This window comes from Balaenoptera acutorostrata, chromosome 8, assembly GCF_949987535.1.
Source record: "Balaenoptera acutorostrata chromosome 8, mBalAcu1.1, whole genome shotgun sequence".
NCBI classification, from domain to species: Eukaryota; Metazoa; Chordata; class Mammalia; order Artiodactyla; family Balaenopteridae; genus Balaenoptera; species Balaenoptera acutorostrata.
Genome location: NC_080071.1, coordinates 86,357,130 through 86,375,186, shown reverse-complemented (window position 1 = coordinate 86,375,186; position 18,057 = coordinate 86,357,130). Strand labels below are relative to the sequence as shown.

The window sequence follows — 18,057 nt, the reverse complement described above, 5'->3', positions numbered from 1 at the left end:
ATATCTGCAAGTAAATTAATGTATAAATTGAGAAATATTTAGTGTTATATTGTAAGCTTAAGTCACAGCAAAGATGATCACGGATATCGAAGATTATCTAATTTTAAGAAAGGTCTATATTAGATCATCAACTTGTTCACCATTATAGCAACTTAATTTTAACCAGTATATAAAAACTAATACTTCTATTAGCCTCTTTCTTCATTTTCCTTTCCGATGTGAAGATGAAATAATTCAGATTGTTCAATTCCAACTGAGTTTTCAGTCAATGCCAAGCACAGTACTGTAGAGAGTTGTGATAATAAATCTGCTGACTAGACTAATAACAATGGGCCCACGAATCACCTAATTATTGGATAAAAAATAAACTAGGTTCATTTCAACTTGGCAAGAATGTTTTTCAATTTAATTTTCTATTTTTATCATATAGATTATGAACATATAACCCACAAATACCAGGAGAAAGAAATAGTGAAAATACTACAACTCCCTGGACTATCCTAAGAATAAAGGAGATAATATACATGAAAATTTTTAGTTTCCTACAAAGACAATTTCACATTAGTTGCTGAAGTACAAATACGTGTTTACTGATATGTTTTCAGTATTTGCGTCCAGTAAGTACACTTTAAAAGAAGTTTTAAAAATTAAGAAGAAATAAATCCTTAAAACACGATTCAAGGGGGCCAAATGTCTGTGGTTATTTTAAAAGTGACATTTAAAAGGGAAGAAATGATAAAATGGAGCACACTAAGAAAGCAACCGATGACACATCAGAAAACATTTACTAATTCTTAGGATACAGGACAGAAACTTTCCAAATATTAAACTTAATAAGGAAATTTGAGAATAAAAATGTTCTATCAGAGCCACTCAGAAAGAAGGTGCTCTGAAGGAAAGGCATGGTAGAGAAAGCATTAGTCTATCCTGAGACCTGTTTTGAATTTCTGTTCTACCATTCAGCTCTATGACAACAGGAAGTTTTGTTAACAATTTTGGAATTCAATTTTCTTCTCTTTAAAAAAAATGGGAATACTGTTTTATTTCTAAGGTTTTTTTCACCTTTAAAAATTATCACTCCAGGGAATTGACAACAATCTAAAATTAGAGAACTTGGTTTTAACTGCACCTCCTTAGACAAGTTGATTACATTTAATTTTCTTCATCCATGAAGTTTTAGACAAAGTTATCTCTAAAATCTTTTCCAGTTTCTACTTCTTATAAGAATCATATTATGAAGAAAAAAACAACAACAGCAACAGAACTCTGAATGGTCGCTTAGAAGTAATGAGCACATAAACAACTCATTAGCTGGATCTGAGTATTCTAGGTAGTAGAGATCTTAGCAAAGCCTAAAAGCAGCTCATGGAAGACATCTGCTGATGAAACTGGGAACTGAGCACATGTGTAAGCTACAGTAAATACAAGGGCAGAAATGAATTTTGATAATTAGAGAGCAAAGCACTGTCAGGTTAAAAATGGAAGAAAAACAGTTTTCACGAAAGCTCAACTTCCTGTGTGGGAGAATACACACACTAGGTGACTGATTTATATGATATAAAATATAAAGTGACTAATAGGAACAGTTAGCAGCCGACAATGAATAGATAAAACAAAGGAAGAGACCATCATGAGTAGGATTCTTTATATAGGCCAATAGTTACTAAGGGTACACCTAGAAGAATATAGTTTCCATATACAAATTATCTAGTTTTCCAATAAGAATTTTTTAAAAAACCTCCCTGAATAGCAATAATAAAACCATTTGTTTCTGGTTTTCAACTGTGTCTAAACTCTAGAACAAAAATAAGGAAAGGTTAGCATCACAGGTTGGCTAGAATGATATGCCAAAGATGACAGGAAGGAAACAGAACTATTCAACTTCTATTTTGCTTCCATCTTTTGTCTCAGCAGAATGCTTTTTAGATCAGAAAGATAGAAGGTAATGTTAAGACTGATCAAAATGCAAAACAGGTGAAGAGACTGGGTGCCTTAAATGAGTTCAAGTCTCTAAGCTAAATGAATCACTTCCCTGAAACAGAACTTGTGAATATAATTGTAGAACCACTGTTGACAAATCTGAGCAAAAACAGAAAATGGCAAAGATACAAAAGGACTGGGATTCCCTGGTGACGCAGTGGTTGAGAATCTGCGGTTGAGAATCTGCCTGCCAATGCAGGGGACACGGGTTCGAGCCCTGGTCTGGGAAGATCCCACATGCTGCGGAGCAATTAGGCCCGTGAGCCACAACTACTGAGCCTGCGCGTCTGGAGCTTGTGCTCCGCAACGAGAGGCCGCGACAGTGAGAGGCCTGTGCACCGCGATGAAGAGTGGCCCCCGCTCGCCGCAACTGGAGAAAGCCCTTGCACAGAAACGAAGACCCAACACAGCCAAAATAAATAAATAAATAAATAACGTTCCCTTAAAAAAAAAAAAAAAGATACAAAAGGACTGTACGTGGCTAAATATTCCAATGTTCAAAAAGAGATAGGACTCAAGAAATTTAAACTATGGAGTCTGTTGTAGATCTTTTGAAAAAATGTGGAATAGCTTAACACAAATAGGTTTTATCAGATCTCAGAAAAGGAATCAATGAACACGTGATACTTCTATGAATTTACTAAAAACAATAATAACCAATTAACCACATAATCTGTTTTAGAGGTACCAGACTAGTAGATCTGTATAAATATTACGTCTTTAGGATTTAGTGAAAGTTCTCTAGTGTCTTTGTGAACAAGTTAGACAAATGAGGGTTAGAGGTAATACAGTGAAGGAGATTAGTATTTTGTTGAACAACCTCATTCAACAAAACTGACTGGTGTAAGGAGAAACCTATTAACATGCTATATGGATGTGTGCTTTGCTGTTTTATTCAACATTTTTATCCACAATAGGAAAAAAATATTTAGTGCCTGCAGTAACTTCCTACCTTGCATCTTAGAGAAGGTCCTCTAACCAGTTCACAGTGGATGTTGAGTAAATATTTGTTGGAAAAAATATATATATATACCTATACCAAAGATTAAAAGTACATGAAACTCACCTTACATGTACCTTCAGAACTTATTTTACTGTGTAATTTCATCACAAGTAAACTCTAATAAGCAGTGCCCAAAAACGAGCTGAAAGAAATACTTTTAATTTTCCTATGTTGCATTTTAAGATAAAGTACCTCAGCGAAAAGAAACAGTGTACATGAGATTGGAGAGAAGAACTATTGTAAGAAGTACTACTGCATCTACCACCACTAACTATTACAATTGCCACTACTCATACACACTTGAATAGCACTTACTAGTGCCAAATACTGTTCGAAGGGCTTTAGACCTATTAATTCACTTAACTGTCAAAAAACAGTCTTAGGTACTATTACTATACCCTTAGGAATCCAAAGTTCAAAGACGCTAAGTAACAAGCCCAAAGTCACTCAGCTAGTAAGTGACAGGGCCAAGATTCAATCCTGGCAGACTGGTTTCAGAGTGTGTCCTCTAAATCACAACCATACTATAATGCCAAGGGCATCTCCAAATCTGCAAATTTTTCACTCTTTTGCATTTAAACAAAACCTAATACCTTTCACTCTCATTAAAGAGCTTCAAGAACTCTGCAAGTCTGTGTGAGAGATAGCATCCCATTTGAATTACCAGTATACATGGGAAGAGGACTACTGCTTCTCAAAGAGCATCTCAGACTCTCAAAACATACTGGCTTCTTCTTCAGAGGAACAGTACTAACTTTATTGTTATATGGTCCTCACTCTGAACCTAGACATACTTCCTCAGATATTTAGTTTCTGTTTAATTACTAACTATAAATAGAAATGGAATATAAATAGAATCAGAAGTTAGAAATTATTACCTGAAGAGAATGAACCCAAGTGATTCTACTGCTGCCCTCCTGACATCGTCGTTAACATCACTTACCTAGGAAAAAATTTCAAGGATAATTACATTATACTACATGCATCCTATTACTACATTCATTACATTACTAGAATAAACTGATATGAGAGGCCCACATCATTTAAATGTAAAGTAGATCTCATTAGCATATTACCGTAGCCACCTCCCTAATTCATGGTTTCACTTTCAGCAGTTTCAGTTACCCACAGTCAACTGTGGTTTGAATATTTATTAAATGGAAAATTCCAGAAATAAACAATTCATAAGTTTTAAATTGCATGTCATTCTGAGTATTGTAATGAAATTGCACGCCATCCCACTCTGTCCCGCCTGGGATGTAAATCATCCCTTTGTTCGGTGTATCCAAGTTGTATATGCTATCCACACACTAGTCACATAGTAGCCCTCTCAGTTATCAGATCGATGCGGTATTGCAGTGCTTATATCCAAATAACCTTTATTTTACCTAATAATGGTCCCAAAGCACAGGAGTAGTGATGCTGCAATTCAGGTATTCTCTTACTGTGCCTAATTTATAAGTTAAACTTTATTACAGTTATGTATGTATGTATGTATGTATATGAAAAAACATAGTATATGTACTATCCGTGGTTTCAGGCATCCCCTGGGGGTCTTGGAACATATACTCCGTGGGTAAGGGGGGACTACTGTATTCCTCTATTAGAATGTCTTACCCCAATTAAGAAAAATTCATCTGAGAATTTCTTCATTTCAAGGCTTAGAAGCCTTTATAGTTTGGTGAAGTTTAAGATGCAGGGCTACTTGTAAAGACTATTTCAGCTCTACCATAGCTTTTGTGGGCCACGTTGAAAATCTAACCATTCCTTCAATGTTGTTTTCAAAACCATATGTCCTAAACTCAAGCAAAATACAACCATCTATAACATACCACATGCTGCACTGATAAGTAATAAATTATTAATAAATACTGTGTCATGTGAATATCTCTAGGAAGAAAGAAAGAATAATAGCTCTAAACCCTTTCTGCATGGGAAGATGACCTTGGGTCTACCATCTCCCAGCACCAAGACGGTAGAAACCTACTGGGTTGAGACATATGGAACGTCCACTGTGTTATCAGGCAACATTATTTATCACTGAAAAACTGTACCTGGATTGGGTGACTCTGAGTGGAAAAAGCCTGTTGGAAAACATGGGCATTGGCTTTCCTGTGCAACGTGTCTCTTGTCATAGAGCATGTCCCTTAGGGGTACCTGGAAGCTAACTTCACAGGCTGTAAAAAGAAGTCGTTCCTATTGTTCACTAGATTTCCCCACCTGGGGTGGCTGCACACATTCACATGGTCTTTTTTTTTTTAAACACAATAAAAGAGTTTAATAAGGTGTCCAGTTTACAAAATAAATCTATAAAAATCAATAGCTTTTGTTTTACACCAATAATAACCTGGCAGAAAATGTAATGGGAGGAAAATTCCATACACAATCATAACAATAAATATGAAATACCCAGGAACAATTCTCCTGAGGTGTGTTGAAGTCCTAGACGAATGCTTTACAATTTATTTGCAGACGGGAAGACATATCGTGTTCCTTAAAGGGAGCAGCTGATATGCAGTTTGAATTTTCTGTGTTGTAACTCTCATTACACTTGTATTAATTTGTTCTGGCATCTGTATTCCCCACGACGCTGTAAGCTCAATGATGCCAAAGACTCCAAGTCATTCCCTCCTGTGTTCTAGTGCCTGTCCAAGTTCCTGGATCCATTCACATGGGCTTGTCCCTTATAAATGAGGGTGCCCCTTGGAATAGAGTTTCAGAAGTTGCCCCTAAATGACTTTAAGGACTTTCATTCAAATAGACACACTGTTATCCTTTCCTGTATCCTTCTGAAAAGCTAAGTGAACCTGGCGCTAGGTTACGGCTGACTGTGCTCCATGAATGAGAATCTGAACCTGGGGCCGCTGGTGGTAGTTATGTGGTGTGGGTGTGCAGTCATCAGCACATTTAGTGTCCGTCTGCAAACTTTCTCTTTCCTGTCTATCCAAGAAAGGTCAGAGTACTTACAGCAACGTGTAGCAGGCGGCGAATAGCTTTGTTGTTACCTGAACCACAATAAGCCATGGCCACGGTATACATTCCAGATCGTCGAAGAATTGGATCCTAAGAAATAATTCAATGTCAATCATCAACTTATTTCAGATAGTAACTTCTACAGGCTTAGTTTCATCCATCAGGGGAGTTGGTTTTAGGTAAGAAATGATGAACTCAAGGAGCACCATTTTGTGGTTGGCAGTTCTCTAAACAAATGGAGAATTAAAAGACTCTAATATGGTAGTAGTTAACTGCTTTTAATTCCCAATATTCTGTGCAACATGCCTATGCTGCCTCACACTTTTTAGAAAGTATAAACTCAAGCCCAATACCAACACTCACTGCCCTATGATTCTCAACTTCCATTTGTCAAACAACAAAGAAGCTTGCTTCTAATTCTGCACTCTAACTTGCTTTCACCTTACCACTTAATTCTTGGGCACTGAGCATTGAGTGGAAGAGATACGGAGTCTGACAGTTGAGCAAAATAATTAGTAGTTTTATCAATAAACTATAGCAGTGGATGTTTTTATCAGATTACAGAGGACAGTACCGTTTACCACTGACTACCTACCATATACAATGCCACTGTAAAAACAAAACAAAAGGCAAAGGAAAAAAATCTCACCCAAATAAATAAGTATAGAGATTGGCACTGTTTTTTGATGAAAAAGCAATGAAATAAACTTTATATCTTATTAAATGATTATGAAATCATTCCCAAAACATTATTTCTAAAAGAAATCAACTTATATATTTCTAAAGAACTTTTCTAAATCTGCTTATTTGAAAATCACTGAAGTCTTGATTAAATTTAAAATTCTCAAATTAGCCCTGCTCACCTCTTTTAATCAGTGTTTTTCTTTCCTAAATTCTATTAGGCTTTATATATCTTTTGAGAAGTTTTATCAACAAATGTGCCTAAGAGTTCTGATAGGAATAGAGATAATTTCCAGTAAAGGTTAAGTGTTTCTGTAAATGCTGGATATAATAACCAGAGGGTGAGGAAATGCAGGGAAAAGGGGATGAATAATATGTGATCTCACCTTATCACGGCAGAGAGATTCAATGAGAGCATCAGCCTCTTCCATCCTCCCGTACATCACTAATGCTATGCCAACTGCAAGACCACGTAGAATCTTCTCATGTTGAGTTTCCTGTGCATAGCCAACCATGTCCTCAATAGCCTGGGCATTTTTAGAGCCCAACATAACCAAACCTAGGGCCAGGCCAGCTGCTTCCCCTAGTGAGTGAAAAGCAAAACATTAAAGAATAAGAGTCATGCATGTAAAGTAAATAAAACATATCCTATTGGAAGTGCTAACTATTAGCATCAACTATCAAAACAACCGTTAGCTTCTGAGAGCATTTTTTCAAGTCATCAGATATAAAGAAGAATAGTTTATGTGGAAGTACATCCATATATTTACAGCTATTTTCCTTTTAAATCTTGATAGGATACACTACCAAATCCTACAGTGATTTCAAAGGAGACATTATGGCAATATTTTTTCTACATTATCACCAAGCAGTATAGACAGCCCTAGGATACAAGCAGATCACTCTAATAAACTTCTATTTACAAAAGTCAGTTATACAGACATACACACAAGATATACCATTTTAAAAAGCCTATATATCACAAAACATTTTTATAAGATGAGTTTGATAAATGGGGCAAATAGAGAAATCTATTAGATTTTTAAGAGACCACAAAATATAGGTAGAAAACAAATATTACAGTTACATTAATTAATCCTAGAGTTTGTCATCTTTGGAAAGAATCACTTACCTGTCACAGCATCATCCTGATAAAGGTTTGTTTTTAGCAAATCATACACATCCTGGCGTGCAGTCCCCATGGCAGCCAAGCCAAGGCCCAGACTGCCACCATGTCGAACAATCTAAAGAAAAAGGATGGGCTCCATTTATTTGGTACACTGCACTTAAAATCCAAGCTTTCATTCAAATTTCAAAATACATTGTGATATTAGGCATGGAAAGCAGCTGGCCTAGGAAGTATGATCAAAGGATACAGAGGGCCAGTGGTAACCTCACCAATTTCAGTTTCAAAAGAATGCTGCTTGCTGATGCAAAATAATAGTGAGTTGAGAAGGAAATGAAAAAAATGAAAGTGGAGACAGTACAGCTCTCTTTTAATAAATTTACATGAGAAGGGGAGGAGAAAGATGACAACAACTAAAAGGGAGAAGCAAGTGGTGAGGAAAGGTTTTTTTAGGATACGTGAGACCTGAAGATGCTTGTGGACTGAGGGAGGCAGCACAGAAGGAAACTGAAGATAGAGGAGAAAAAAGTTTCTTCATAACTTCATGGTTATGAAGAAAGTGGGAGAAAATGGTGTCAAGACCAAAAGTTAGTCTTTATTTGAAGAACACTTTTGTGGTGATCTGTTACTTTTGAATGTACAGTATCCTCTTATTGGTGACAGCACCCCATTCCTGCTTGGGGAATATTCCTCCCCACTGGTTCGAGTCTTGGTGGGACCATCACTTAAAATAAGCTCCCATCTTCCCCTAGCGGAAGTGTGGGCCTGTGACCCAAGACAGGCCAATCAGATGCTCCTCCCGAATTTTAATCTTTCTTAGGAGGACTGACCCAAGGACCAAAAACATTTCAAGTTCATTCACCCTGACAGCAGTGCCCTGAAGAGATGATCCCATTAGTTCCTGTTATCTAGATTCCCAGAACTGCCCTGCCCTTAACCTTTGTGAGAACTGGTTCATCAGCCTTTCCTTTAATTAAATAAGCTACTTCCAATAAACTCCTTGTTTAAGCAGAGGGTTTTACTGCTGGTAACCAAAAAGTTTTATCTGACAAGAAAATTTTTACCTGAGACCAACAGAGGAAATGAGGTAGAGATATGTATAAACTATATGATTTGTGGATAGGGAGCTTATTAGCTGAGAAAGACCTTCCTACTGGCCTCAGTCTTTTCACTGAAGTAGGACAGAATTTTCTGGCTCACTTAGCTACTCTCCCAATAGCTTTCTAAAAGAGACTAACATAAAAGTTAAAGTCTAAAATCCTATGTGTCAAGGTTCCTTAAAAAAAGAACAGGGCTGCTTAGTAAGTTTTTCCAAAAGAGTTACATTTTAAAAGTCATCAAAGATCAAACAAGCAAGAATTCTGATTCCCAAAAGAGTACATGCAATTTCTTTGGGCTTTAGTTTCCTGAAAAATAATAGAATTAGGCTAAATGATCACTAAAGTCACTTATATAACATAACAAGACTCTGAAGTGTGGGAATACAGCACATATTTTATCAATATAAATATCTGGTACTTTATTTTGCTCCTCACACACAAGGTTTAAAGGACTGAGAAGCACAATTTTAACTTATGGAGAAGGAGAGGAAACTACCTTCAAAAGAAAAGATTCTAGGGACTTCCCTGGTGGTGCAGTGGTTAAGACTCCATGCTCCCAATGCAGGGGGCCCGGGTTCGATCCCTGGTCAGGGAACTAGATCCCACATGCATGCCACAACTAAGAGTTTGTATGCCACAACTGAGGAGCCCATATGCTGCAAGTAAGGAGCTGGCCAGCCATAACTAAGGAGCCCACAAGCCACAACTAAGGAGCCCGCCTGCCACAACTAAGACCCACACAACCAAATAAAGAAAGAAAGATTCAATGAGAACAGTACTGGTTTGGGAATCCTACAAAATTTCTATTCACTAAAATAATTCGGCAAATATAATGTGTCCCAGGACTCTTTTTTTTTTTTTTTTTCTTTTTTCAAATTTTATTTATTTATTTTATTTATGGCTGTGTTGGGTCTTCGTTTCTGTGCGAGGGCTTTCTCTAGTTGCGGCAAGCGGGGGCCACTCTTCATTGCGGTGCGCGGGCCTCTCACTATCGCGGCCTCTCTTGTTGCGGAGCACAGGCTCCAGACGCGCAGGCTCAGTAATTGTGGCCCACGGGCCCAGCCGCTCCGTGGCATGTGGGATCTTCCCAGACCAGGACTCGAACCCGTGTGCCTTGCATTGGCAGGCAGATTCTCAACCACTGCCCCACCAGGGAAGCCCTGTGTCCCTGGACTCTTAAGTAATGGGAATCTATTTTTCCATTCTAATACTTACATCATTGCTGGCATTCTTAAGCTGGTTAAGCAGATAGTCAATTATATCACCACCATGATTGGCATGAATGAGACCTAGTGCATAGAGACCTCCACCTTCCTGATAGGCTGATCCTGGAGAGGTGTCCTTGGGAAGATATGTTGCCATTAACTGTAATGCTTCCTTCTCATGACCCTGTAAATTTGAGCCACCACAAAGGTGTCAGTAAAAGAAAGTTAGAGAAAAGAAGATGTAACATTTTCTATGATTATTGCTTTTTCTCCAGAGTGAAGGGGGAAGTGGGGCTCTCTCCTAAGCAACTTTATCACTCATATAAGAAGACAGCCTTTATATGACCCAGTCACATCCTGGTTAGAAACAAATGCTGCAATTCCCATCCCCTCCTTGTTTTATAACAGTTCCCCAAATTCATCTTAGACAATGCAAATAACTCATTTCAATTCATTTTGAGAAACGTCTTAGCTAGTCTTCACAGGAAAAAGATTTCCACTTTTCTTAAAAAAAAACAAACACATTTCTTCTTTACTTTATCCTTCCCTGTATGAGGACTGATCCAATTTAACAAAATGTACCTGTCAATGAATTATAGTAAACTTTAGTTTTTTTCTGAACTCCAGGAAAATTGCTTCTGTTCTGATGCCTGCTCACAGTGATCGGTATATATTACCTTATGAATTACACCCAAACTGGCCGTGGCTGTAAATTTTGCCCAGTTAGTGGCTCTGGCTAACCATTCCAAGTTATCTCTGTAAGAAAAGGAAATTCAGCAACACTACTGAAATGAATTCCATAAAGCTTTTTATAACGCTAACGTCAAAGCATTAAAATGTTCACCTTGAACTGTTACAAATCATTTTACTTTATGGACCTCAAGTTACTGATGATTCCATTTTACCTCCTAAGTTGTTCTTAATATTTTGAGGACTTTTTAAAAATGCATGACATGTAATTCCACTATGAACAAAAGCAAAACTGTATCAAATTTCTAAGCTTAATGTATTTCATTCAAAAAACTATATTCAAGGCAACTAATAAAGAAAATTAATTTTACCTCAAAACAAGTAGGCATATGCAATTAAAAAAATTTATAAAATAGAAAAGTAGAATTTAAAATTCAGGACTGTCAGGCAGGGAAAGTTCCCCACATCCATGTGACAATGTCAACAGAGTCTCTGTCAAAGACAATTTTAAACCGAAGTGGGAACCTACAAGCATATTTACCTAAGAAACTGGTCACTGGTAGTCCCACAGTGCATAAAAGAGTTTGCTATAACAGTTGCTGTGTGACACACAGAGTTCCTTACTGCATCCTACAAAAACAAATATAGATTTTTAATATTAGCAAAGTATTCATACAAACGCAAGCTTGCACGTGAACACACAGTAAGAGGCCCTGTTTTGTGGTGAAAACATGAATAAACTGAACTGGTATTTAACATACGAATCTTGGATATTTCTTTTATAAACATTAAATAGCTAGCTTATAAAAAACAAGCAAGTCAAACAAAGTTTTATTTGTGGTCTTAACTTGAGGTCAGTAGTAGATTTTAGGTAGGAATTTACGCAGCAGATTTTCTAATTTTGGGTTTCTGAATAGTTTGCCATTTCTCTTCAGTATCTTGCTCAAGGTCTCCGAAGTACTGGGGTAACCTGAGGAGCAATGCTGCACCTCTTCTGGCACTGTAACTCTGGCAATCACCAAAGTTATTGTGTTTATTTTTAATGAGACTGCGTTATAAAGATAAACATCAGAAAATTGCCATAAATGCAAATTATATTATTCTTTTTGCCATCTGTAAAAATTATTTTGAAAGTCTGGAGAAGCATGATTACATATGACTCAATCAAACAACTGCTTAGTAATGGAATAGCATATGACAATAAAAAATGAATAAATGACTTTGGGAAAGGATACTGGGTAAATAACACAGGCAAGGCAGGAAGATTTTTTGTACTATGTATCTTTTTATATTAAAACATTTTTTGAACCAGATGAATAGATAATCTGTTCAAAAATTAGTAATTGTTATGATCAGTATCTCAACAAAGGTTACAATACCAAGGTAAGAACCCCTATTCTCAAGGAGTTTGCAGTTCAGTGGGAAAAACAAACACACAAATAACCTGTATTAATGTTCTGATTGTGGTATTTGTCCAAATGCCACATGTATACATTCAAATAAATGCTCACTTAAAAAGTGGGACTAAAAAAAAAAAAAAAAAAAAAAGCCACTAAACTTCCCAGTGAGAGACTAGCACAAAAAACAGGAGCTCAATCAATATTAATTCCCTTTCTTCTTCAACAAGATCAAGCATTTCTCCCATGGTTATTTTTTTTTAAATACTTATTTCCTTGATCAGGAATAAAATGCAACAAATTATTCAATAGGAAATAAATATAAGTACTTATTGAAGAAAGAAAGAAATATAAGAAAAAGGCCTCCATTACAGATGAATTTCCTACCTTTGTGTTTTTTAGAATCATGAGATCTGTGTTATTGTTTCGTATTAAAAACTGCAGATGTAACTCAATAGCCATTTCACCACTTAGAATTTTAATCATTTTCAAAGTCTGGTCCTTGGGCTCTGGACTCTGCCAAACAAACAAGAATGAAAATTATTGTATTACTGAAATCCAGTAAGCTAACTTTAACAGCCCTAAACCAGTGAAATTCACAGTCATACACACAACAAAACCCGTATTTTAACAGTAGGATCTAGAAAACTCATGTATCATTTATTTGAGAGAAAGAGTAATTTATTTGTTTATTAGATGCCATTGAGATATGATACCAGCTTGATGGAAGAATGCTATTCATTCCAAACTCGCTTCCAATATAAAATATTTTAATATTTAAAAAAACTGTAAAAGAGTAACTAATTACTGGTGATATGCAAGGAGAACTATTTTATACACAGCCAACTTATAGTTTAGGTGAGAAACTCCCTCCTCCAAATTAAGAAAAAGCACCTTTAACCAACACATATATATGATCTCATGAACTACCAAGCCATCAACACAACTCTCCAACCACGTGAAAGAAGAGTTGAAATTTATACACCTGATAACCAGAAACCAAAAATCCTGATGGAGGAAACAGTTACATCCAACAGACCACTGCTCTAATCCTTGCCCCACTCTTCCACACACCATGAAGACTAAAAATAAAGACAACTAAACTACCCCCTCCCCCTCTATGATAAGTTGCCATTTATTTGTTAGAAGCCATACTTTTTTTCTCACCCTGTGACAGGTAATTCAGAGTTATTCTGGACAGAGTTCATTCTTTGATAAGGATCTGAGGATTTGATTTCTTCTAAGTCAAGTGCTTTCTGGGATTGATCTTTTTTCTTTTTTGGCCGTGCTGTGTGGCTTGCGGGATCTTAGTTCCCTCACCAAGGATTGAACCCAGGCCCTGTCAGCAGTGAAAGCGCCAAGTCCTAACCACTGGACAACCAGGGAATTCCCTGGGATGAATCTTTAAAATTTTACTTTTTACAGAAAATCCATTTTTATAAAATAACTTTGATATCAAACTTAATAATAAACCTCCATAAAAGCAGGTATGAAGCACTTTTAAATAATTTACAGTATAGTGTGGAAATATATGTTTAAATGGCAACCTCAACTTCAAAAAGCACACTTACCACTTCTGGTGTCTTTCCTACAAGTACACTACCTGTCTTTTCTTCTGTTTCCATTGAGTCACTAAAAAGAAGAGAACCAATAGTTACTAATGTGATAAATATTTTCTGAATAGTATGTGTGGGTGGCTTTTTTTTTTCTTTTAATCAAATTGAAGGTCTGAACCATGTCCAAATTAAATATTTTGCAAGGAAAAAACAGTTAATTACTTCTTAAGTACTGCCATTAGGAAACAAAAAAGATTGTAAAATAAGATGGAGGCAACCCAGTTACTGAATTTCCACCAAATAAATTCATAAAAACACGCAAAGCAACTAACTAGGTTAGCAAAATATATGGACAACAAAACCAGGTGACACAGTATCTCCCAGATCCCCACAACACGGTCAGGAGAAGATACACCACCACGAGCCACAAAGACCAGGCTGAAGCAAAGCAGCTGGAGCCTCAACGACTCTTAGACGAACCAGCCAACACCCTCTTCTAGGTCAAAGCACTACACTGAGGAGAAAATGCTGGGCACAGAATCCAAATTAAGAAGGCAGAAATGAGGGAAAAAGAAGGCTGAAATAAAAGTGAGAAAGGAAACAGAGCCAGGAGATCTCAGAACATAAGACACCATTTTGTTTAAAACTCCACAAACACAATAAAAGAGGAAGTTCTAGAGAACAGGGAAATTAGAAAAACTATCCTAAACAAGCCTCCTTTGTAAATATTTAGGAAAACTAATTTCAGTAAAGATAAACAGAAAAGGATCAAAGTAAAATCCCATTCACTATTATAAGAAAAAATTATTTGAAAAGAGGTCAAAGTTATGAAGAAAACTTTTAAAAGATATAAAAGAATATTATATATCAGAAATGAAATAATATAACTAGGGAAAAACTGGGAATGGAAGAAGAAGGATAATTACTTCAGAAATTAAGATCAACTCAGAAAGAACATGAAATCAAATAAACACAACACAAGAAAAGGAGAGGGTAAGGAGAAAGAAAATTTTAAAATCAAAAAGAAATAAATTAAATGCTATTACCCCACGATTAGGAACAAAGGAAGAATGTTTGGATTTCCTAACCAATGCAGAAAAAAATAAGGGGGGAAAAGATATGAAAGTTATAAAGGAAGAAGTAAAATTGTCTCTGTTCACAGATGACATGATTCTTATGTAGAAAATTCTATAAAGGGATCTATAAAAAAAATTTACTAGACCTAATAAGTGACTAAAGCAAAGTTGTGGGATTCAACATTAATATAGAAAAATCAATTGTAATTCTACATATTAGCAACAAACAATTGGAAATTGAAATTTAAACGTACCACTTACAGCAGCATTAAAAGACCTAATATACTTAGGAATAAATTTAGGGAAAAATGTACAAAACTCCTGTACTAAAATCTACAAAAACACTGTTGAGAGAAATGAAAGAAAACCTAAATAAATGAAGATTACAAGATTACTGACTTACAGTAATTTCTATTAGTTCTAATAAAAGCGTTAAAAAAGCTGAGAATGGGGACTTCCCTAGTGGTCCAGTGGTTAAGAATCCACCTGCCAATGCAGGGGACACGGGTTCGAGCCCTGGTCCGGGAAGATCCCACATGCTGCAGAGCAACTAAGGCCGTGTGCCACAACTACTGAACCTGTGCTCTAGAGCCCGTGAACCACAACTACTGAGCCCGCGTGCCTAGAGCCCATGCTCCGCAACAAGAGGAGGCACTGCAGTGAGAAGCCCCTGCTGGCTGCAACTAGAGAAAGCCCGGGCACAGCAATGAAGACCCAACACAACCAAAAATAATAAAAATAAAGAAATTAAAAAAAGAAAAAAAAAAGGACTAGTGAAACATCCTTGTTTAAAAAAAAAAAAAAAAAAAAAAAGCTGAGAATGTTCCTAACTGTACAAATATCTAACCCAAATGCCTAAAATCTAGCCCAACCTACCCCATCTGAGATTGTTTTTAAAATTTATTTATTTTATTTTTGACTGCGTTGCATCTTTGTTGCCGTGTGCGGGCTTCCTCTAGCTGCGGCGAGCAGGGGCCACTCCTCGCTGCGGTGCGCGGGCTTCTCACTGCGGCGGCCTCTCCCGTTGCGGAGCAGGGGCTGTAGGCGCAACGGGCTTCAGTAGTTGCGGCTCGCGGGCTCTAGAGTGCAGGCTCAGTAGTTGGTGGCACACGAGCTCAGTTGCTCCGCGGCATGAGGGATATTCCCAGACCAGGGCTCGTACCCATGTTCCCTGCATTGGGAGGCGGATTCCTAACCACTGCACCACCAGGGAAGCCCTATCTGAGATTTTTAATTTACTTGATTAGATAGCACACATGCTGTCTGGCAGGCACCCTCCCCATCAGACAACCACTTCCATTTCTTTCCAGAAGGGTCCATTTCTTTGGTTTTCCTTAATGTATGCAGCAGAGTGCAAAACAGAGCAATAGCTTTAGTAAGAGGCTAATCTATGAAAGCTAATGGTGAAATTTATTCTTAGATTATGTTGTCTATAAATATCTATTCTCAAAATGAAATAAAGATTGTTGAATTCGTTCTGATACAGAAAAAGATACTTATACCTGTCTTTCTCTGATCCTGGAACAGTACCCGTATTGGTGGATCCAGGCACAGAAGCAATAGGGGTGCCAACAGTTCGAAGATTCTGGATTACAGATGACAAAAACTGCTGGCTAGCGCTTTCATACAAATCAAAACAAATCTGATAAGCCATCAGGAGGTTGTCTTCCTTTACCAATTTTTCTAAGATATCACTCACGGCCTGAGGATCATCTAAGAAAATTAAGCACTGAAATGCAGATAAAGAACAATTACATAATAATTGAAAACTTTGTCTACAAGATACTTAGAGAGTGATAGTCAACAAATGTAAGTAAAGGCAAACTGGGGCAGACTATCTAGTCTAGCATTCTAGTTCTGATCCTGGCACCAAAGTTTTCCTGAAAATGGAATCTGCCTTCCATAAGAAAATCCATACAACTTATAGTCACAGCTCCTAAAACTGTGCCTGGCAATTAGCAATATTCAATAACCGGTTGGTGAATGAATCTTGGCTTCTTTAAATCTTATCCATAAATCGCTATCAAGTGCTCTGTAACTTATTTTCTGCTTTACCATAAATTGTAGGAGTCGTTCATTCATTTAACACATTGTATTGTGCTGGGCCAGGACAAGAGGCACATTTTAAAATGACTGTTTTGAAGCATTTCTCTTACTACTCTTAGGATTTGCCAAATGTTTTAACAAAAACCACCCAATAAATTTAGGATTTTTCTTTTAAGAATTCAATTTAAATTTTCTTGTTCCCTTAAGCAGCAAATAACTCAATTTCAAAATGAACACATTAACCAAAGTTATTATAAATTAAGTATAGGAAATTATGGAAACAAAATAAATGACCAATACCAGGAGACTGGTTAAGAAAGGCAAAGTATATCCACTGAATGACTACCGCACAATCAAGAAAGAGTTTGTACAAGAATTTGTGAAACGTTAAAACATGAAAAAATGTTAAATTGAAGGAAATATATAATTGATACTGTTTGCTTCCAGGGAAGGGAAATTGGGAGCCAAAGGAAAGAAGTGTCAAGAAGACTTTTTACTGTATATCCTTTGATTCTTCATGAATTTTGAATCATGTGAATGTAATATTATCTGTTCAAAAATGTATTTTAAGAATGTACAATAAATTTTTAAAAATTTTTACAGGGACAAGGAATAAAACAGCTAAAAGAAATAAAATTACTTCTGAGGAATAAAACTGCAATACACAGAGGAAGAAGGCAGAGGACTACTGTTTTTCATGTAAGTTTTTAAAAACTATTAAAAACTATTTAGAAGCAAACAAAACTCCAGAAACCTATACAGAGAAAAGTGAAAGGAAATATACTAAAATGTTAGATAGACTTCGGGTGATATAAAGGTGGATATTTTTCTTCCAGCTTTTTCTGTGTTTCACACTTGGTTTAAAAAGCATCAAAAACTATATATAAAATAGATAAGCAATAAGGATTTACTGTACAGCACAGAGAACTATATTCAGTATCTTGTAATAACCTATAACGGAAAATAATTTGGAAAAAAAATAAAAACCTGAATCACTTTGCTGTACATCTAAAACTAACATAATATTGTAAATCAACTATACTCAATTTTAAAAAAAAGCATTCAAAAAAAGGATGTATTAATCTAAATTTTAAATATGTATAGAGGATAGAAACACATATTGAGAACACATTATAATGAAAAAATAACAAACCAAATGTGTGATAAAATGCTGTGCTCTAAGTAGAATACAAAAATTTGTCAATAAAACACAATCTAGCCATT

The 18,057-nt window shown here is 36.3% G+C and overlaps 1 protein-coding gene across 1 annotated transcript in view; it reads right to left on the bottom strand.

The window, feature by feature from the left end:
- PSMD1 (proteasome 26S subunit, non-ATPase 1) overlaps positions 1-18,057 on the bottom strand; it is a 109,317-nt gene that overhangs the window by 78,779 nt on the left and 12,481 nt on the right. The window contains exons 7-16 of the mRNA XM_007184708.3: positions 16,290-16,516; positions 13,727-13,787; positions 12,543-12,671; positions 11,300-11,388; positions 10,746-10,824; positions 10,079-10,252; positions 7,770-7,881; positions 7,024-7,220; positions 5,951-6,046; positions 3,862-3,926 (exon numbers count right to left, since the gene is read on the bottom strand). Coding sequence (XP_007184770.1) covers positions 3,862-3,926; positions 5,951-6,046; positions 7,024-7,220; positions 7,770-7,881; positions 10,079-10,252; positions 10,746-10,824; positions 11,300-11,388; positions 12,543-12,671; positions 13,727-13,787; positions 16,290-16,516 — 1,229 coding nt within the window. The remainder of the gene's footprint in view (positions 1-3,861; positions 3,927-5,950; positions 6,047-7,023; positions 7,221-7,769; positions 7,882-10,078; positions 10,253-10,745; positions 10,825-11,299; positions 11,389-12,542; positions 12,672-13,726; positions 13,788-16,289; positions 16,517-18,057) is intronic.